The 22,996-nt window shown below is 44.5% G+C and overlaps 2 protein-coding genes across 2 annotated transcripts in view; one reads left to right on the top strand and one right to left on the bottom strand.

The window, feature by feature from the left end:
* LOC135699225 (pyrokinin-1 receptor-like) overlaps nucleotides 1–22,996 on the bottom strand; it is a 322,643-nt gene that overhangs the window by 216,228 nt on the left and 83,419 nt on the right. The window lies entirely within an intron of this gene.
* On the top strand, nucleotides 17,999–18,388 carry LOC135699201 (uncharacterized). Its single transcript, XM_065219405.1, has one exon. The coding sequence runs from the start codon at nucleotides 17,999–18,001 to the stop codon at nucleotides 18,386–18,388; it is 390 nt and encodes a 129-aa protein (XP_065075477.1).

Raw genomic sequence — 22,996 nt, 5'->3', positions numbered from 1 at the left:
GTCAGGCTATTATTAAAGGTAAGAGCCTTTGTATTGCTTCTGTTTATATTCCTCCTAGAGCCGTTGTTAATCGAAAACAACTTTCAGATATATGTTCAGTACTTCCTGCTCCACGGTTGATTATGGGAGATTTTAATTCCCACGGTACAGGCTGGGGGGAACTGTATGATGACAACCGTTCTACTTTTATATATGACCTCTGTGATAACTTCAATATGACAATTCTTAACAATGGAGAAGTAACACGTTTGGCTGGACCATCTTCGAATGGAAGTAAATTAGACCTCACACTTTGCTCTAACTCATTATCGTTGGATTGCACGTGGAATGTGATCCAGGATCCCCACGGTAGTGATCACTTGCCGATCAAAATTTCGATTGCCAGTGGGTTCAATCCGCCGGAATCCGTTAACGTCGCGTACGACCTCACCCGTAATATCGATTGGACAACGTTCAAGACCGCGATAGATGAAGCCGTGTCGTCGGTAGATGGGCTTCCACCGTTGGAGGAATATAACTTCCTCTCCAATCTGATCTTGGACAGCGCGCTTCGAGCTCAAACTCGGCCGGTTCCTGCAACGTCTTTGCGTAGGAAACCTCCTTCCCCTTAGTGGGACCACCAATGCACTGAGGTTTATCGTAAAAAGTCCGACGCGTTTAAGCTTTTCCGGAAACGTGGAACACCCGTGTATTTCGAAGCGTACTCGGCTCTTGAACGCGAACTCAAGAGCCTCATCAAAGCCAAGAAACGCGGATACTGGTGGCAATTCGTGGACGGATTATCGCGCGAAACGTCGATGAATACGCTTTGGAACGCGGCGCGAAGGATGCGTAACCGGTCTTCGAACAACGAGAGCGAGGAGTACTCAGATCGTTGGATTCTCAAGTTCGCGCGAAAAGTATGTCCTGATTCCGTGCCGGCACAGATGATTCCTCGCGAAACGACGAATTCTGTAGACGAGATCAGCCAGCCTTTTTCAATGCTGGAGCTCTCACTCGCGCTCCTTTCGTGTGGCAATTCGGCTCCGGGGGCTGATAGAATCAAGTTCAACTTGTTGAAGAACCTCCCAGACGTCGCTAAGAGGCGCATGTTGAACTTGTTTTGTCAGTTCCTGGAGCTCAATATTGTTCCGGATGATTGGAGGCAAGTGAGAGTTATAGCCATTAAAAAGCCTGGAAAACCCGCTTCAGATCATAACTCGTATCGTCCCATCGCGATGTTATCGTGCATTCGAAAATTGTTGGAGAAAATGATCCTTTTTCGCTTGGACAAATGGGTTGAGACGAACCACCTACTCTCAGATACTCAATTTGGATTCCGTAGGGGCAAGGGAACGAACGACTGTCTCGCGTTGCTTTCCACAGAAATTCAGTTGGCTTTTGCTAAGAAAGAGCAAATGGCTTCTGTATTCTTGGATATCAAGGGGGCTTTTGATTCAGTATCCGTTGAAGTCCTTTCAGACAAACTCCACGCTTGTGGCCTTTCTCCATTAATAAATAACTTTTTGTACAATTTGCTGTCAGAGAAACATATGAGCTTTTCTCATGGAAACTCTACAGCTTCTCGATTTAGTTACATGGGTCTCCCCCAGGGCTCATGTTTAAGCCCCCTTTTGTATAATTTCTACGTCAGAGAAATTGACAATTGTCTAAGTGACAACTGCACGTTGAGACAACTTGCAGATGACGGCGTAGTGTCTATGACAGGGCCCAAAGGGGTCGACCTGCAAGGACCCTTACAGGATACCTTGGACAATTTGTCTACTTGGGCTATTCAGCTAGGTATCGAATTCTCCACGGAGAAAACTGAGTTGGTCGTTTTTTCTAGGAAGCATAGCCCAGCACAACCGAAGCTTCAACTTTTGGGTAAACCGATCACTCATTCCATGTCTTTCAAATATCTCGGGGTCTGGTTCGATTCCAAATGCACCTGGAGATCCCACATTGAGTATCTGAGACGAAAATGCCAACAAAGGATCAATTTTCTCCGAACAATTACCGGAACGTGGTGGGGAGCCCATCCGCAAGATCTTCTAACGTTGTACCGGACAACGATTTTATCGGTTTTAGAATACGGTAGTTTTTGTTTCCAGTCGGCGGCTAAAACTCACATCATCAAACTGGAACGTATCCAGTATCGTTGTCTTCGTATCGCGTTAGGATGCATGCACTCGACTCATACGATGAGTCTAGAAGTGTTGGCGGGCATGTTGCCACTATCGGATCGGTTCTCGGAATTGTCCCTCAGGCTCCTCACCCGTTGCGAAGTTATGAACCCACTGGTGATTGCAAACTTTGAGAAGCTTCTTGAGCTAAACCCTCAAACTCGTTTTATGTCATTGTACTACGTGTACATAACACTGGATGTCAGCCCTTCACAGCATAATCCTCATCGTGTATGCTTCTCCGACTTCGGCAATTCAGTTAGTTTTGATTTATCTATGACGCGGGAGATTCGTGGGATCCCAGAACATCATCGTTCCATGATTGTTCCGTCAATTTACGCTGCAAAGTTTGGCCAAGTTGATTCCGCAAGATCGTTCTTCACAGATGGATCACTAATATAGTCGTCCGCTGGTTTTGGTATTTTTAACGAATTTCATAGCGCCTCTCGAATGCTTCAAGCTCCTTGTTCCGTATATGTTGCTGAGCTGGCGGCAATACATTATACGCTAGAAACGATCGCCTCACTTGCACCAGATCATTATTTTATTTTTACGGATAGTCTCAGTTCTGTCGAGGCTATTCGCTCTATGAGGCCGGTAAAGCACTCCTCGTATTTTCTCATGAAAATACGAGAGCTTTTAAGGTCTTTATCTTTAAGATCTTTTGTCATCACCTTTGCATGGGTCCCATCTCATTGCTCGATTCCGGGCAATGAGATGGCTGACTCACTTGCTAAGGTGGGCGCTATGGAAGGCGATATTTACGATCGACAAATCGCCTACGATGAATTTTTCTTCATTTATCGTCAACAGTCACTCGTCAGCTGGCAGAATAAGTGGAGTGAAGGGAGTTTGGGACGATGGCTATATTCGATCATCCCTAAGGTGTCGAAGAGTTCTTGGTTCAAGGGGTTGGATGTGGGTCGAGACTTCATTCGTATGATGTCTCGCCTCATGTCCAATCACTATTCGTTAAACGCTCACTTGTTCCGTGTTGGGCTGAGGGACAGCAATCTCTGTGAATGTGGACAAGGTTACCAGGACGCAGATCACATTATTTGGTCTTGTGCGGAGCATCGTGGAGTCAGATCTGAGCTGTGCGATTCCCTTCGGGCTCGAGGTAGACAACCTAATGTTCCAGTTCGGGATATTTTGGCTAGACGCGATCTGGAGTTTATGAAACTCATATATGTTTACTTTAAGAATATTAACATTAGATTGTAAGTTTTATTAACCTTGTGTTTAGTTTGTATTTTGTACGTGTGGGTTTTTTTTTATGTTTGTTTTCAAGATGTATAGAAATTAGTTCATGTTATAGGATTAATTAAATATTTGTATCGTAAACCACATTTCAAACCTCCCTCTCCCTTTTCCCATCCAAAAAAAAAATTGTAAATCCCCACTAACCTCGAGACAACCGCGAGTATCCGGTCCAGCTCCTTTAACTTTAAATATAAGAAATCAATAATGTATAACAAAAATGATAACTCGGCTCTGTAAAGTTTATTCGATTGAGCCTGTACAAATAAAGTAATTAATAAAATAAAAAAAAATTTATCAGCGCAAGCTTTGTTTAAATTTTTTTGGTGAAAATCTGGTGCATGGACGGCCAAATTTTATTTAAAATTTCTGGTGTAAAATTTTCACCGAATGGAGAGTCAAGCTTAACTGAAAATTTCTGGTGGAAAATTTTTAAGTGCTATATGGGCAAGCTTTATTGCAAATTTTAGCTGTAAAACTGACACTGGAGAAGCAAGCTATATTGAAAATGCATGGTGAAAAATTTGCACCGTTTTGTTCAATGAAGGGTAAAATTTGCTCAGCTTGATTCAAGCTACAATCCAACGAATCCGCTGAACAGCTACAATCCAACGAATCCGCTCAACCGGTTCCCAGCTGCAATGCAATGAATCCGTCGAAAAGATCGATGCTTGCATGCAGCTGCCATGCATCCGTGGTGGTATGTCAAAGGAATGTCTTGACTAGTAAGACATTAGTTTTTCTTATTTTGCTTCCGGGGAATTTCTTATTATTCTACTTTGTTCCGGATTATTTCAGAAATTTTCATTTCCCGAAAAATCCACCGGTTTCTCTCAACAGATCGATGTTCGCATGCATTGACTATTTGACTTTGATATTGAGTACCTAAAGCAATCGAATGTTACAAAGCTGTGGCGGGTCAGTTATTTGTTTTGTAAAATTGCTTCACCTAATGAGTTCTGATGATTTCGGTGATTTTGATTTTTCGTAAGAGATATCACATAAGCAAATTTTTTTTTCTGAAGGAGGAATCAGTATGAATTCTGCATTCTGTAAAACTTTTCATCTCATAATGGTAAGTTTTGTAATTATCTATCGAGACAAATTTATTACCAAATGAAAGGTTTCTAGAAGCACGTTTTTGCAGAGGAGCAGCTCCACATGCAGACGTCAAAAGTATCTGAACAACTTTATTGAAGAAACCGTGTTGATTTAGCATGTTTAATAAGAAACAAATATTTATTGACTTTTAAGTATTACTGGCTTATCAAATCAATATTATATCTGATTTTCTAACATTAATGCTTGCATACCATTTGATTCAACAACACAACAAAGCTCCAGTCTTTCAGGTCACCACACAATCGAACTATCACCACCATCCGACGTGACTTCAGCTGAATCCAACCACCAAGGCAATAACATTCCAGCAAATGTATCATTTCGGTTAAACCCCTATTATCGCAACCATATGACGAACCGATCATCAGCGACATCGTCGATGGGATTAAATAGTCAATTTCCATTGGCTGTCTGAAAGCAGTTTTCATTGAAGAAGATGAACCACCACCGGGGCAAAAAATAAATAAAATTAACTAAATCAAACAATAGGGAAACAGTGGTGGGTTGACAGCACCATCCACCTCGCACTTTGGAGTACTCCCCATCCCCAGATTAAATGCACCATAGAAAAAAAAATTTCCCCTCCTTAACAAGATTCCTGTGCACGCTAGTGTCCGTGAAGATGGCCAGGCATTGACTCTCCAATTAAATTGAGATATGTATTAGCATGCTACGGCTTTCATGCTCTGCTCATAGCAAAAGAAGAGGGATGTAACCTGAATCTTTTAAATAAAGTTACTCGTTCATCCACACTAAACGCAACGACGACGGGTGGCTGTTTGAGTAGGGTAAGTGCACCAGTTTTGGCCATAGTTTCCTATTCTGGCCATAGCTTAGAAAAACGATAAAAAATCACAATCTTCGTGCGTGTTGTGGGCGATTGTACGTTTTGCACCAAAGTAATAGACTCCTGCGCTTAAAATATTGCCTTAAAATATCCCCTCACCCATTGTTCTCAAAAACAAAAGAAGTGTTCCTAGTTAATCAATTTATGTAAAACGCAATACAGACTGGAGAGTTATAACATGTTATAACGGTTGTCAAATAATTGCAACACAGAAACCAACATTAAGATAGCGCTATAACATGTTATAACTCTGTAGTCTGAACGTACTATAAGAAGAAAAAACCTAATGGCGTTTCACTGCGTAAGGACGGAATTGAAACGCGTAGGACGACTATGGAATCTAGAAGCTGTGTTATAATTTTAGCAATATCTCAACAATTTGTGACTCTTTATCAAATCCAACGGTACGTATGGAAAGGTTACTACATTTTGAAGTCGTCTTTGATAGAACAATTTAATATTTTGTTCAAACCCGTTCGAAAAACAGTGGCAAAGTGCGGGTTGTGCTTAGTAGGACGAGAATTAGATCGTCTTCCAATTTCTCATATGTCCGCGTCATCTGCCGCTCAAAGGTAAATGCTCCGATCGAATGTAATAGCGATGATTCCAACCATAGAAGAAAGGTTTGTGTATTTGCTTATTCTTCTATACATTGCTTACAGCTCCGCCCAAGCGCAGTGCTACCAACAATCAATACGAAACTAACGATTTTAAATTGGCTCACTACTTGACTAGCCTATTGGTCCCAAGCAAACGATTAACGTACCCCATTCTAGTCGAAATTCTAGTACTACGCAATGTTTGTTTTGATTCGCTATGAAAGTTTGACAGATAAAATGAGTGGTTCGTGGATTTTCCTATGTTTCGAGGGCTGAATCGATTAGCTTGGGACCGAAGAGAGTACCAGAGCTGAGCCAAAAAGTTGAGCACGTTATTTCGGGACGTTCTAGTCTTAGAGTTACCTCTATGGTGCTACTGCATCTTTCGCTTGGATTCTGACAAAGTTGCCAATCTTCTTGACATGTTGTCTTCGATTAGATCCAAAACCCTACTAGAAACAATTGAAATTAATACTTTTTGAAGTTCTAACACCACTAGCATGATATGATGTTTTTTTTTTATTTTCACTGGGCTGAGCGAAAAACAATCTGAGTAATTATTTTTAGTGCAGGATTCTACTTTGGTGCAAAATTCACAATATGTATTCCGATGAATAAGATTTGAATCAATCCTCAAAACACAACTTAAGATCTCAAACATGTCATAACGAAAAATATCATCCAAACATGGCCAAAAAAGCAGCATGACTGAAGTAGGTGCGATTCTCCTAACGGAGAATGGATTTTTTTTTTCAAATCAGCAGTGAAGCAGTACATATCAAGTCGTTAACACGAACATAAAATGCAATAAAATGTCACGCTAATGGTACCGTTTAACGGTCGTTAAGTGACACACAATAGCTTCATGATGATGGTAATAACAATAAAGACAACATGCACAACCTGTAGCTGTGCAATGGCTGTTGAAAAATGAGTGTTGCAATTTTATGGTCCGCAGAAGAAAGTTTTAAATATTATATGTGATGTAAATTGTTGGGTATGTAAATATTTACTTTACTTCACTTTACCAGGAAAAGCTGTGGTGCAATGAAGATTGCTAACAAGTTGTAATTTTGGATTAAAGTCCTGCATCATTTTGCTCTCGGGTAGCAATTCAATGGTCCATAAAATTGAGTCAATTTGCCGAAAAGTACCATTATCTAAGCGTAATCGAAGTTTCCGTTCTGGACCGCGTATAACCCTGCTCGGTAGGTTTCATCGTCTTCCTCCATAAAACTTCATGTTAGATGGCGTAATCGTAACAAGGAAGCAAAATTCAATTCTTCAGTTAAATTTATCGCCCAATTTTGAAGCCATAACAAGGCCATGCCCTAACACAGTACCTCATGAACCGAAACCGAAGAGACGGGTAGCTGCCAGTTGCACCAACGCGTACACGGACCATTCCCGGTAAATTTCCATTATAAATAAAAAGCGGATCTTGTGAGCCGGTGGAAGCTGTGGCCCCTTCCCACTATCGATGCGGAACATAGTTCGTTCCGGGTATGGAACCTAAGAAACCGGTATCGCAGCACATTTTTTTTTCGTCATTCAGAGTGAAGATGAAGTATCCTATTAGCTGGTAGGGAAAATGTCATCCCCAAGCACTTGAGGGCGAAAGGACGCTAGATCGATCTCTTTTGGCGGGTAAGAGCAATGTTGTTGAAAAGGCACAGCATCCTGACCGTTGATCTGTTTGGTTATGGTTGATATGAAGAAAAATGGGCCCATTATTATATGAGTTGCTGTCGGCTTCTCCTCTGAGCTGTGGTGGATCACAACTAATTGAAATATATGGCATAGAATTTTTCTTCTCGCATTTCGCGTGTCTTCTGGATCGCTTGATACGTTTTCATAGTGAAAAATGATGCTGTAGAAACCCCCTTTTATTGAAATGTTTGTTACATATACTTAAGTCAGCGTTGCTCATTCTATGGGTCGCAAGAATTCAGAAAACATGGTCATTAGGGTGCTTCATTTTGAACAAGAGATGAATTTCTGATAGGCCACCCTCCAGTTCGATTCATAACCCAAAAATATGAACCAGTGCAAAAATTGGTTTCGAATCAAATTGACACATATTGACAGAGCTGCATATTATATCGACTCTAGAGCAAAGGAAACAGTGATCCAACCACCAGAAGTGAAGTTCTCATGAATCATGGAAAGCTATACATACAGTCGCACGTCACTGTATGTCAATCGTTGTCCTCATCCATGTGCATTTCACATGCTACCAAACGCTCTGTTCAAAACGGATATAAATTTAAACTCATTCCAGTGGCAGCAAAAAAACAAACAATTAGGTACAATGCATAAATTCAACATCAAATACGATTGCTCCACACGTTCTTTCCTCTTGTTCTCCACTCTTCGGTTTCATTGAAAGAGAATGAGCTTTCTCGCTCGTTGGCCATCTGCGGTAAATGCTGAATGGAAAAGCTCAAATTAAAATAAATAAATCCACAACTTTAAGACCTTGATAAATGCGCAGGCCTTAAATAAATTACTCGATGGACATCGTTTCTGAATTTATTGGCCATCAGATGTCACTGCTGTTGTTTGTGGTGTCAATAAGAAATTACAAATACAGTGTTTTCCGTGAGTTGTTATCAGGGGACAGTGCATTCAATAAACCAATACATCCCTTTCACAGACTTCAAATTAGTGTACCGGACACTGCAAAACATGTCTAGTACTTCACATTCGAAGTCCCTCCTTTTTAGCAGCTTTGTGTTGCTTGCTGGCTTAGCCCCACCCCAATCAGAAAAGGTGTGAAATTCTAGTTGTGGCAGGGCTTATCGCTAAGCAAACAATCTTTGTGTTGAGAATTTTAAACAGGCGGAGAATGTGAATCTTAAGTTCTAAATAAACAGGGTGTCTTCTTCTCTGCTTGATCGTCAAGCAGTCCAGTCCGGTCTCGTCCGCTCTCTATCTCTGTAGAGTATTCGTTTTCGTTCGATAGTGTTCGCGTCTCTCTTTCGCGGTGTTAAGCGAAGCATCGATTGATCCCAGCATGGGAAAACCGCCGCGTGGTTATGCCGTTGCAGGCTCGTCCGGGAAGCGAAAAAGCTGCTTTCAAACAACCGGTACGCCATTCTCGAAAATGGTGATGAACCGGAAATAAAGAAAAAGGAGAAACTACCACCCTTCTTCGTCAAAGGATTTCCGCCCGGGCTTCAGGAGAACATCAAATTCTACATCGAGCAAGGCTTAAAGTGCACCATGTACACCAGCAAGGAAGTACTACAACGCCATCGAAGAGCTGCTGAAGCGGGAAAAATGAGAATATTTCTCTCACGATGTCGAGGTGGTCCTGCGTGGTCTACCCGACATGGAAATTGCCGCACTGTCGGATGAGCTGCAGAAGAACGGTCTAAAGCCGTTACAAGTCTTCAAGATGAATCAGCACGACGTCTCCCGTAAGTACCGGGACTAGCTGTATTTGGTCCACCTCGAGCGAAACACAACGTGTTTGAAGGACCTGCAGTGTATTCGGGCGCTTTTGTACATCGTGGTTAAGTAGGAACGCTACCAACTGCCTCATGTTTGGGCATGGTACAAAAATTACCACATGGCTCATCGCTGCAACGAATCTGGCAAGCAACACGCACCCGAATAATGCGAGAGGATGGAGAACGCCGATCCACAATGCGCCAACTGTGGTTCAACACATCGAGCTACTAGCAAGTCTTGTCCGAAGCGTGCGGAATTCATAGAAATCCGCAAAAGGGCTTCCACGCAGAACCAGCCGTGTCGAAAGAAGGCACGCAATGAGCAGAATTTCCTCACCATTAGCCAACGGCGTCTGATTCCGATTCTTCCGCCGTCCGAGCCGTCAGTCCTATGCGGCAACGGTTTCGTCCCCTCCCCCGGGACTATCGTGGCATCGAGATGATGCCCCACCATCGCATGAAAACGAAGAGCTACTCACAACAGAGGAACTCATTACCATCATGGCAGAAGCAATCATCATCAAGCGCTCATGCAGAACCAGAACCGAGCAGATCCTGCTGCATCACGTTTCATCGACAATTATGGACCGCGAAACCATCAAGATCGCCAATTGGAGCGCTTGCTCGCTCAAGAGCAACACCATCAAGTTCGTTGACTTCCTCAACAAACAAAACATCGACATTGCCGTTATCACCGAAACCCACCTGAAACCGGAGGTAAACGTCTACCTTCCTGACTTCTGGCTTCTAAGGCTTGACCGAACCAGCTCCGGGGGAGGAGGAGTGGCCATTGCTGTAAGGAGAAACATCTTCTGTCGGCTTCTGCCGAGCTTCCAGCTGAAAACCATCGATGCTTTAGGGGTAGAAGTCTCCACTCCTGTCGGCACTATCACCATCATTGCGACCTACTGCCTCAAGCAAGTCACCATCAGGGACGGGTCGGCAGCAGACCTGCGGAGGGACATCATCAAACTAACTCGACGGCGCGAAAAGTACATCTTCGCTGGCGACCTGAACGCCAAACACCAGGCTTGGGGCAACAGTCAATGCAACCATCCTGAACGACGACCTGCAAGAGGCTCGCTACACCATATTAGCACCGGACTGTCCCACCCGGTTGAGCCAGTCTGGCGTTCACTCCACGATAGACATCTTCATCAGCAACATGGGAAACAACATCTCGCTACCTGTGACCCACCAGGAGCTGAGTTCAGACCACTATCCGGTGGTGGCCGAAGTAGGCTCATCCGTCAACCGAATCCAAGCTTCCCGACGCAACTACCATCGTGTCGGCTGGGAGCAGTTCCAACACTGTGTGGACTCCACTGTCGACTACGGTGTCCTTCCGAAGACGCCCGAAGATGTTGACCGGTGTCTGTGTTCCATCGAGGAGGCGATATCCCGGGCCAGGGAACAACACGTGCCAGTATCCAGATAGGTGAGCAATTTTCTGAACCTTGATAGAATTACCCGAAGGCAATACCAGTGTTCTGGTTTACGTGTCTTGAAGACCAATTGCAATCGTCTTACAAAAACCATCCAAGTCAGGATGGTGGACCTCAGAAATCAAGATTTTGCTAACAAGATCCGCTCTCTCCCAGATTGTGTAAAGCCCTTCTGGAAACTAACGAAAATCCTTAAAAATAAGCCAAGATCCATTCCACCACTGACCCCACTAGATCGTCCCGGCGACCCAGTGGTTCATCTGATAACTCCTGAAGAGAAGGCTGCCGCGATAGGTCATCACTTCGTCAGCTCCCATAATCTCGGACAAAACATCGTCAGCCCTCATGAATCTGAGGTTGCTGAAAATGCAACCAATCTTCATCACATTTCTAACATTTTTCCAGAGGAATCCGAGATTACGACTGACGATCTGTTAGCGTATATCAAATCATCTAAAAACATGAAGGCCCCAGGTTTCGACAACATCCTGAATCTGGAACACAAACACTTGAGTTCCAGATTCTACAACCATCTTGCACTGATTTTTAATCAGTGTCTCAGACTTGGCTTCTTCCCCTCGTGTTGGAAGTCAGCTAAAGTCATACCCATCCGGAGACCTGGGAAGGACCCGTCCTCTCCTTCAAGTTATCGACCAATCAGCCTTCTCTCAGGGTTATCAAAACTGTTCGAAAGAGCAGTCTACCACCGGCTCTTAACATCTGCCGAACACCAGCCGGTCGTTCGACCATTCACCAGCTTACTCGAGTGACAAACATTCTCAGACGGAACAAGTCTGTTTCGAAAACATCTGCCATGGCGTTGTTGGACGTTGAAAAAGTGTTCGGCAATGTCTGGCATGATGGCCTGGAGTTCAAATTGCAGCAGTATGGTCTTCCAATCTTCCTAGTGAAGATAATAAACAACTATCTATCGGACACGACGTTCCGAGTTTCTCTGAATAGCATCACATCGGATGCTTTCAACATCCGTGCCGGGGTTCCACAAGGAAGCATCCTTGGCCTCATTCTATTCAACCTGTTCACCTCCGATATGCCGGCTCTTCCTGATGGTGGATCGTTGTCTCTGTTCGCAGATGACACATCCATCGTCTACAAGGGTAGGGTCATCGGAGCTCTGACTGCCAAACTTCAGAGAGGCCTGGACTTCCTGTCTGAATATTTCAACAGCTGGAAGATCCGTATCAACGCGGCAAAGACCCAGGTCATCATCTTTCCACACTCAAAATCTCCCAGACTTGTTCCGTCTGAAAATAATAAGATCTGCTTAAACGACTGAGTGGTGGAATGGTCCAAAGAGGTCGTGTACCTCGGGCTAACACTAGACAGCAAGCTTCTTTTTAGGGAGCACGTTGACCAAACGAAAACCAAGTGCAACATCTTGATAAGATCGTTGTATTCACTCATCAGCAGGAGGTCTACCCTGTCCCTGAAAAATAAGCTTGCTGTCTACAAACAAATCATCCTCAAATAATAGAATACGGGATGCCAATCTGAGAGAGTTGTACCAAATGCCATCACCTCAAACTCCAAAGGATCCAAAACAAGATCCTTAGGATGATCCTTAACAGTCCCCCGCGGACTAGAAATTCTGAGGTCCACCGCTTGGCTGGTCTTCAGGCACTGGAGTTACGCAGAGCTGACTCCATCGCAAGGTTCAGAGATTGCTGTAGGCGATCCGATCAACATATTGTCAGGGATCTGGCACGTTAGGTTGAGTTAGGTTAAGTAGGTAGAATAACAAATTAAAACATTCAAACAACATACTTCACAAGAAGAAAATTGAAAAATATTACACAGTAAAACACAACATGTACACCACAAAATCAAAAAGTTCACCAAAGATGAAGAGCCCTTCTGGCTAACCTCTTACCCGGTATTAGCAATTGTAAACCACATAACTAATCAAAATAAAGAAGAGTTTTACTACTAATACAAGTCTAAATCATCAGTATCATCATTCATTGTCAAACAAGCGGCACGTTCGGACGTGTTTTTCGCCCGCTCTGAAAACTTCACGCGCATCAAAAGGAGATAGACATAGATGAGACGCCGCTCGATGCGGCTGGTTTGCACACGGGCACCAGACCCCAAGCGGAAGAAAACCGAAATGCAAACTGTCGTAGACAAAGACAAGTTGCAGCAGCAGTTGTTGAATAACAGCTCATTCATCACGCTGGAGCATCAATCCCAGACCACCAAAAGTCAGCCGACCCCGGTGGTTTCAACTTCGGAAAATGCCCCCGCAAAAGGAAAGCAACCACCCCTGGTGGTTAAGAACATCGATTTCGCAACCCTCGTCGAAAAAATGCGTTCGTGCAACGTCACGCCGACGTACGAAATCACCCGATTTGGTACCAAATTCAACTGCACCTCTGCAGAGGATTTCAACCAGCTACAAAACCACCCCGACAATCCAAATGAACGACCCTACCGGGTTGTGCTTCGTGGTCTTCCGCTGGTTGACCCAAAAGAGCTCCTGGAACGTTTGAAGAAGGAACACAACCTCATCGGCCAAGCGGCTCACACCTTCAAAAGGAAGGGGGACTGTGCAAACCTCGATGAATCGTTCTACTTGGTGCCCTTTGCCAAGGGATACATCAACCTCAAGAAGCTGAGAGACGTGAAGCACGTTGCGCACATCATCGTACGATGGGAAGCCTACCGCAACAAGCGAGCCGACGTAACGCAGTGCATGAACTGCCTTTATCACGGCCACGGAACCCGAAACTGCCACCTGAAGAGCAGATGTAACAATTGTGGCGAAACCCACGCTACCGAGAAGTGCACCAGCGAAACGATGTGCCAACTGCGACGGCGCTCATCCGGCGACAGAGCTGCCCCAAGCGTGCCGAATACATTCGGATTTGACAACAAGCAACAACCTCGATTCAGCCGGGTCTGAAGGAAGTCAGAAAGGGTTCAACTGCACCTGCACTGACTAGCTCGGTACCCGGCCGAACATCAAATTTTGTGGGCTCACAGTCCGCAGTCAACGCCGGGATCAACCAACATAATCATGAACGTAGTATCGATCCTCGCACCAGAGCGGGTATAAATGTTCCATCAGCGAGTTCATCCCCGAAGAAAACGAAGAGGTGCTCTACAGTTCTGTGGTCCAGCTTAACCGAGTTCTGCAATCGTTTGAAGCAGTGCAAGACCCGTTCGGACCAGGTCAAGGTCCTAGGATACATGGTCTGCCAATATGGGGTCAACTGAGCCCCACAGTATCCGAATTGTCAATTGGAACGCTCGCTCTGTAAGGGCAAAAAAGATTGAGTCGAGCAACTTCCTTGCCCAACAAAGCATCGACGTGGGAGTTATCACCGAAACCCGGCTTAACCCAGCAACAAATTTCTCACTCCATTATCCGGCTAGATCGCCCCAACTCAAGTGGTGGCGGTGTGGCTGTCATCATCAAGCACGGCATTCGCTATGAAATCCAACCACATCCGAAAACAAGCATCATTGAAGCAATTGGCGTTAAAATACATGCTCTTCATGGTCACATCACGCTGTTTGCCGACTACATACCTCGGCAGTGTGTAGACAGTAATGGCACATCCAAACTCTTCGCGAAAGATCTCCAAAAGTTCACCAACAACAGAACCGGCTTTGTGGTGGCCGGTGACCTCAACGCGCGCCATACCCTGTGGCGAAATCACAACTGCAACAAAAACTGGCCGACCACTTCAGCTGAGGTACGTGTACCATCCACTTTCCGGATGAACCAACGTTCCTCTCCCCAGTTGGAATAACATCCACCCTCGACGTGTTCCTGTCTGACCTGGCACTCTCGAAACCAGTCACCTACGTGACTGAGCTCTGACCACTACCCGGTAGAGTGTAAAATAAATTTCAACCCAACAACAGCGCCGGTGACGATGAGACGAGATTTCAGGTGGTTTTCAGACGCCTGGTGGACTCACAACTTCCCGAAAATATGGATCTGCCATCCATCGAAGCCATCGACAACAAACTGGAAGTATTCGAGGAAATCGTGCACACTGCAGAAGAAGCTAGCATCCGCTGGGTACCGGTGAGGCGACAATTCACCATGATTGATGCCTACACCCGGCAGCTTATCTAGCAACGAATCACAGTCAGGCGAATATTCCAGCAAACCAGATGCCTCCTGAAAAAACAACAAGTCTCTCTCCTCAACTGCCTGATTAGGGATCGAATGGGGGTCAAGCTACAGATCCATCACGCTGCTATCAGCAGTCAGCAAAATATTCAAACGGCTTATTCTCCAGTATCTGATGGAACACGTCGAGGAACACCACGTCATGGTCCTTCGAGCCGGATTTGGGCGTCGATAGGGATCCGCCCGGCCAATACGAGATACGTGCTATCCTGGGAAGCTTACATGGCGGTCGTGCCAATGGGCCTCTTGCTTTAGACCGTGTTGCTTTAGAACGGACCGCTGAGAGCCAACTACGGCCACGAGGGCGCACTCAATTTTGCCATTGGGTTGGTTGACAATCCCGGGATCAGTTCACCTCTTCAAGACCGGTGGATGATCAACAGAAGCAGCCATTGCAGATATACATTCATCCCACTGAACGACTGGAATTCCGTCAACTCGATTTGCAACATTCAACCCGAGAGAGGAGGCGATTTGGATTAAAAAATACAAGGCATTTCTGCCTGTAACCAGGTGATTAAGATTCCAATCCTTTTATACAATCAAGCGCGGTCTATCCGGTGTATTGTTCGTAGATCCTACCATCGCTCATCGGTATGTCGAAGGCCGAGCGGAAGCTCCGTGGTCTAAAGAACCGCAAACGCAGTATCTTCACGTGTCGTTTGCTTCGATTAAAGCCTTCGTATCTAGATACCAAGTGGACAAGGACAAGAGCGAGGTGCCTGCTCCTTTGGAAAACGTAATCGCGCTGTGGACGGAATTCAATGCAGTTCAGGCGGAGTTGGAGACGCTGGAAGAAGCCGATGAAGTCTTGGACGCATACTTGAAGGAGCGCACGGAATTCGAACGAGCCTATTATCGACTTAAAGGTACGCTACTTTTGTTAAACCAGAATGAACCCCAACCTACTACTGCCCGACCCATTGATAACACGAGCAATGTGTCACACCTTAAATTGCTAGACATTAAACTGCCAGTGTTTGGAGGCAATTACGAACACTGGATGAATTTTCACGATTTGTTCGTTTCGCTTGTACACTTTTCGGCGAATTTGTCCACTATCCAAAAAATTTACTATTTACGCTCCTCTTTGGCTGGTGAAGCACTTAAACTAATTCAAACGATTCCGATTCGCAACAAACAGTACTCCGTTGCGTGGAACTTGCTGCTGAGTCACTACCAAAACCCTCGGCGTTTGAAACGGACGTACGTGCAGCCCTTGTTTGAATTTCCCTGTATGAAACGTGAAACGGCAGTCGAATTACATTTGTTGATTGACAAATTCCAAACTAATGTTAAGATCCCCAAACAACTGGGGGAAAATACCGAGCATTGGAACGTCCTACTGATACATCTGCTCAGTACGCGATTGGATTCAGTAACGAGGCGTGATTGGGAAGAATACGCGGAGGCAAACGATGCAGCGAAAGTCCAGCAATTAGTCGAGTTTCTTCAACGTCGAGTCAACGTGTTGGAGACGGTTGCCAACAAGCCCTCGGAAACTCCAGCTAACATCATGAAGCCCAACCCTCCACGTTCAGGAAATCACGGGGCTATACAGCAGCGAATTTGCAAATATGGCTGTTGACGAGAAGGAGCAAGTAGTTCGACGCAATCAACTCTGCCGAAACTGTCTGCGTCGGGGTCACATGGCGAAAGAATGTTCATCGGAGAGCAGCTGCCGCAAGTGCCGAGGACGGCATCATACACAGCTGTGTTTCGCGTCAAGATCTACAGGCAGTAGTCAATCAGCTACGATCAACTAATCGGACCAATCTAGTGCTTCCGGCCGGGCGGGCAGTAGTAGCGGACCGATGTCAGCCACGCCAGCAGCGCATACTGGCATTTCGAGTTGTACAACGCAAGACGGAACCAAGAGCAGGGTACTATTAGCCACAGCGATCATCATCATGGTGGACGATAGTGGCAACGAGCATCCCGTGCAAGCTTTGTTGGATTCAGGCACATGAAGGTTCGGCGACATAAGGTGAATCTTCCGATCGCAGGGATTGGTCAAGCGTCTACCGAAGTCCGCTGCATGTTTCGCTCGATAGTGAAGTCTCGGATTTCCAAGTTTTCCACCACCATCGACGCCTTCGTTCTTCCCAAGGTCACCGTAGATCTGCCTTCAATCTCCGTCGACGCGTCGAGTTGGGCGCTCCCGACAGGATTCCAGTTAGCTGATCCGTCATTCTATCAGTTCGGAGTCATTGATGTTGTGTTAGGGGCCGAGGTGTTCTGCGATCTCTTCTATGTTGCTGGTCGAATCACATTGGGCGAATCTATTCTGTGTCTGGTTAATTCGGTTTTCGGTTGGATTATCAGTGGCAAAATTCCTGAACAACATTCAAGATCTTCCGTAGTCTGCGATTTTGGGCCATCGAGGACGATTCAACGGTCGTCCACTCTGAATCCGAAGCCTACTGCGAGAAATTCTTCAGTGAAACTACTCGTTGCTGCGGATGGACGATACCGCTTCAGCACCGTACCTAGCCACTCGAGTGTTGAAGAAGCTAGCGGAGGATGAGAAGGAGAGAAGCAATCTGTGAGGATTTTTATGCCGACGATTTCTTTTCGGGCGCACAGACTGTCACCGAAGCAATCGAACTACGGTAGCAAATGAATGCCATGTTCTACTCAGCTGGAATGCAGCTACGAAAATGGGCGAGCAATTACCCTGCAGTTCTAGAAGGAGTTCCGGAAAACAACCGTGCCTTGCAGCCTTCGATGGATTTCGGCAAGGATCAGGCCATCAAGACACTGGATCTACACTGGGAACCCTGTTCTGACCAGTTGAAATACGTCGTTCCTGAAGCGACAACCAAGTCCTCAACAGTCGTCACGAAACGAAGCGCACTTTCCTGCATCGCCAAACTGTTTGACCCACTGAAAGATGACAGTGGAAAGCAGTACAAGTAGGACAAGGAACTTCCGGAGCAGATGAAGAAACGTTGGGTCGAATACTACACCGAACTTCCCCGCCTGCACGCTCTGCAAATTGATCGATTCGTCATACTCCTAAATGCTACTTCTGTGGAGCTGCACTTCTTCTCGGACGCCTCTTTAGCTGCATATGGATCGTGTGCCTACATCAGATCGTCGAATGGGTCAGGTGAAGTCAAGGTCGCTCTATTAATGTCTCGCTCGAAGGTGTCTCCACTCAAACAGCAAAGCACTCCACGCCTAGAGCTTTGTGGCGCACTTCTGTCTGCTGAGCTCTACCAGAAGGTTTCCGAAGCGCTGCGAATCACATCCAAGGGGTATTTCTGGGTAGATTCAACCACCGTTTTGAGCTGGCTCAAGGCTACACCATTCACCTGGTCCACGTAAGTCGGAAACCGGGTATCCAAAATCCAGCAGAAGACGGAGAACTGCGAATGGAACCAAGTAGTAGGACGAGAAAATTCTGCGGACATCATCTCGAGAGGTCTTCTAGCTGCGGACTTGATACAGCGTAGACTGTGGTGGGAAGGTCCTCCATGGCTTCGAGGAGAAAAAGGAGCAATTCGGTTTTCGGAAGGAGCATTCTACCGTCCATCAACTAGTCCGAGTGAAGAACACCATTCAACGGAACAAGTCACTCTCTAACAACACAGCCATGGTACTCCTGGATGTGGAAAAGGCCTTCGACAACGTGTGGCCTAATGGACTTGTCCATAAGATGGTGCAGGCGAACTTCCCAAAATACCTCACGGGAATGGTAAGAAACTATTTGAAAAATCGAACGTTTCGAGTACATCTTTCAGGTGCCACTTCAGAACTCCACGAGGTTCCAGCGGGTACCCGTGTGCCTCAAGGCAGCCTCATCGGCCCCATCCTATATTACATTTACATCTCCGACGTTCCACAACTCCCTGCTGGCTGCAGCCTGGCGCTGTACGCAGATGACAGTGCCATCATGGCCAACGGTCGGACGTACGTCTCGTACCTGACCAGCTGGAAAATCAAAGTGAATGAAACCAAGAGTCAAGTCATCCTCTTCCGACATCGACCATCACCTAAGCAGCTACCTTCAGCGGACTGCTTAATCCAAGTGAACAGCAGCCCCCTTGACTGGTCAAATGAAGTCAACTACCTTGGTGTTACCATCGACGACAAGCGACTCTGTCGTGCCCACACCGACAAGCTTAAAAACTGGTGTATTGGGCTACTGAAATCCCGTTGATATCCCGACGGTCCCGGCTGTCGCAACGGAACAAATTGGCGGTATACAATGTGATTATCGCTCCGGTAGTCAATTATGCTATGCCGGTGTGGGGTACGTGTGCTGAGACCCACAAGAAGAAGCTGCAAGTGGTCCAAAACTGTCATGATCTACAGATCCCTCATAAAATGTAACGTGAGCAGTGCTGTACGAAGAAGTCGTTTCCATTCCACTCTGCCACCAGCCACCTGTGGCCAATTGCCTAATGGTTTTACAAGGACTTAACTTTATTTTTTGCCATTTAATTTTATTAACTGACCAATGAATTGTAAAAACGGAAGTGAACATCACCGGCTCCATAGCTCGTTCTGCTCAGCTGGTAACGGATTTTTTCACTGGGCTGGGTCTCCGAACGAGTGAAAGCAAGCGCTGAGGGTCGCCTCTATGTGACCGGCCGAATATTTTCGGTTTGCTCTTTTTTTGCGCTGTCATTTACCGTGAGATATAGACAAGGGGCAAGACAATTTTTGAACTTTTGACATCCCAGTAAAAACACACATGGTCGTAAAACTCAATGCAAATGAATTTATTATTAAAAATTATTAGAATTATCTTTTTTTCTGGTTTAAAAATAGCAAACAATATTTTGATATATTCAGCCAAGGTGTCGTGCCCTAGGATATAAACGCCTGAAAAGGAAACATAATAGCATAAATCATTCACGCCTTGAAATAAAAATGTATTTACAGCCAGATTAAAAATTCCATCGGACGAGCACAACTGCGGCTAGTCACCGAGACAACACGGTAAACAGTTTTCAAACTAACTGAAGAAAATCGGTATCTTGCCCCTACCAGCCGAGAAAAGCACCGGAATCGAGATGAGCTCATACTTTTAATTGGATTTGCCAGTAAAGCTGTTGTTTGATTAGAACCCGTGTTGTGGACTAGTCCCAAAGAGAGCAAAATCCTTCGGTTGATGCCATGGAGCGTCCAATTTGGTTCCTGACCAATCCGCTCAACCAACGATGATTTCCCTTCGAAGAGGAGAAGTTTTTTTCCCGTATTAAACAGGTCCTCTGGCGGTAGGCGGGAGGAAGAACAACTTTTAGATATTCCAAAGCCTGCTGCCGTAGCGAGCGAAGTTTTGCTTGGACCAAAATTCAATATCTGGCTATTACACGGAGTTTGCTCCACGTAAGTACTGACTAAGTATTCAATTAGCCAGTGGCCGACTGGGAGAGTATAATCGCACAGAAGTTTAAAACTTTTAATAGGTAATTGAGTATCGGATTGGATATTGTAGTCAACTGCTGATGTTTGTCCATGCGAGTTTTTATCAGTGCTGCAAAATGACAATATCAAAACCAACAAAATGCTGAATTTCACCACTGATATTCGAAAGCTCCAACTTAAATGTTTTTTTTATATACGCCAGCTAATTGAGTTCCGATATTTAGACAACTCACCAGTAATGTTAAAACAATGCAACGGTTATACAAACAAGTTGATTTATTGAGATAAAAGTAAGGTTTTCAACTTTTCCCTAGTGATATTCATATCGATACTAATATCAAAGCCGTACCGCCTGATAGCATGCCTACTGCGAATATCAGTGTCGGAAATGAAATTCAGTGCTAGACCAATATCTTACGCCAATTGACATTGTTGACAGAACGCAGCATTGGTTATTATCCACACTTCCCCTGGGTTAAGTTGGGATTAAATTTTTCGTTTAATCCAGCTCGCTATAGTCAGCCTTCAGTCCCTTTCCACTTTTCGAAAAATACAAGCTACAACAATTTCAAAAAATGATTAGATGTCAATCATTTTTGGCTAGTTTTCAATGGTCGTGTAAAGGTAGTGAAGATCCAAAAAAATACATTATGCAAAGTCAGTAAGTAGAGGAAATGGATGTTATGTCGGCCTACATGTTCCTTATTTGGGTCCACACATAAATTCAGCAATCGACTAAATTTTCAATAGTGACCAAAAATATCCATTAGTACCGTCCCAATGACGCATTCATCTATATAAAACAGATAAATAGCATCTCTTTAGCAATGGGCCCAAACATAGATCCATAGGTCAACATTAGAGCCATTTCCCCTACCTAGCGCAATATCTTTTTCAATTCCCATCATGGCCGCACCTGAAATTTTTCCCATTGGCAAATAGCTTAAACACTATGAATTACTGACTGCAATCCTTCAAACAAAACAACACGACCTCTGTCGAGAAAAACGCCAATAGTTTTATTTCCCTTCTCTTCTAGTTCAAAACGCTACCGACAGCGAAATTCTCTGTAACAAAAAGCCCCTTGGCTACCAACTTTTCATTGAGAAAATCGGATTTGTAATTCGTTTACATTTTCCTTCGCACTTCTTGCCTCTGTCTCAGGGGAAAATTGAAAGCAAAGTAAGCTCTGCAAATTAAATTCCGCAGACTCATTCTCAGTTACCCTCGTCTTGAAACAGTGTTCATCCTTTGTGTCGTGCTCTCTGTCAGTGTCAGTGCTTTGCCACAGAAATTAAATTATTTCCTTCTTCATTCATACCACATGTAGACGCACAGCTGATTCAGTTTGCAGGTATCTAATAGCGAATTCGTTTATTATCGGGGTTGGAACCAGTTCCAACGCAGTGCGAAACCAAACTTTTTTTCAGTGCGATTCTCAACCTGAGGGTAGGTTTTAAAAAACAACCGATCAAACTGACGTTTGTCAGTAAACAAGCAAACCCAATCTTGATACCCGATCTAGGTTGGAACTGAATAATAAACAAATGCGCTTTAAGATTCATGGTAATAAGTAGGAAAGAGAATTTTGATAAAACTTATTCGATCCGACTGGAAAGGGCGAGGTTTTCTTAGAGAATAAATAAATAAACAAATAAATAAATAAATAAATTTTATAATTGCCACACAATAATACTAATGCAAAAATGGTACGGGCTTAGAAAGCTTTCAATTATTAACTGTGGATGTGCTCTCAACTTAATGTTCTATGCTCATCACAAAGAGCTTTTACAAAATTCAACGAACTTCTATGAAGTTCACTAAATGCTGAATACATATAACTCAACAAAGTTCAATAAACTTCTACAAACAATGTAGAACTTCTTCAGAATTTACTGCACTTCAAGAAAGTTTCCTGAACTTTATCGAAATTGTCTGAGCTTCCACGAATTTACTTGAAGTTCCACAAAGATCTATGAACTTTTAAGACGTTCCCCGAACTTCGCCAACACAAATGAAGCTCTTTCGACATCTCCAACGTGATCTTTGGCAGCAGCATTGGCACGCCAAAGAAGAATACTAAGATGAAACGGTCGAAAGATAAACTTTCTATTTTAGTGTCCTCCAAGTCCCGGGCATGTTGACAGATAATTTTAATTTCACGTACCCACTCGCAAATAGTAAATGTCACCACACACACGGCGAATGAGAACGACTCAAATATGAGTTTAGTTCATTCATAATCGCCAAATGTGCAGGAACTCAGCGATGAGTTAATTTTCCTCATGTTTTTCCAGGTTTTCCAGGATTTTCCAGTGAATAAATCCTGAATTTGAGAAAAGTAAAGATTGGATTCACTCAGTCTATTGGTACTACCAATAGACTGAGTGAATCCAATCTTTACTTTTCTCAAATTCAGGAATTTTTCCCTGGTACATCCTGGAAAAACATGAGGAAAATTAACTCATCGCGGAGTTCCTGCACTTTTGGCGATTTTGAGTGAACTAAACTCAAATTTGAGTCGTTCTCATTCGCCGTGCAACGTTAACAAAGGGATTG

Source organism: Ochlerotatus camptorhynchus, unplaced genomic scaffold (assembly GCF_037179485.1).
Source record: "Ochlerotatus camptorhynchus isolate MF236.1 unplaced genomic scaffold, CSIRO-AGI_Acam_v1.1 ptg000104l, whole genome shotgun sequence".
Taxonomy (NCBI): domain Eukaryota; kingdom Metazoa; phylum Arthropoda; class Insecta; order Diptera; family Culicidae; genus Ochlerotatus; species Ochlerotatus camptorhynchus.
Note: the sequence above shows the minus strand (reverse complement) of the source record. Positions and strands in the feature narration are given on the sequence as shown.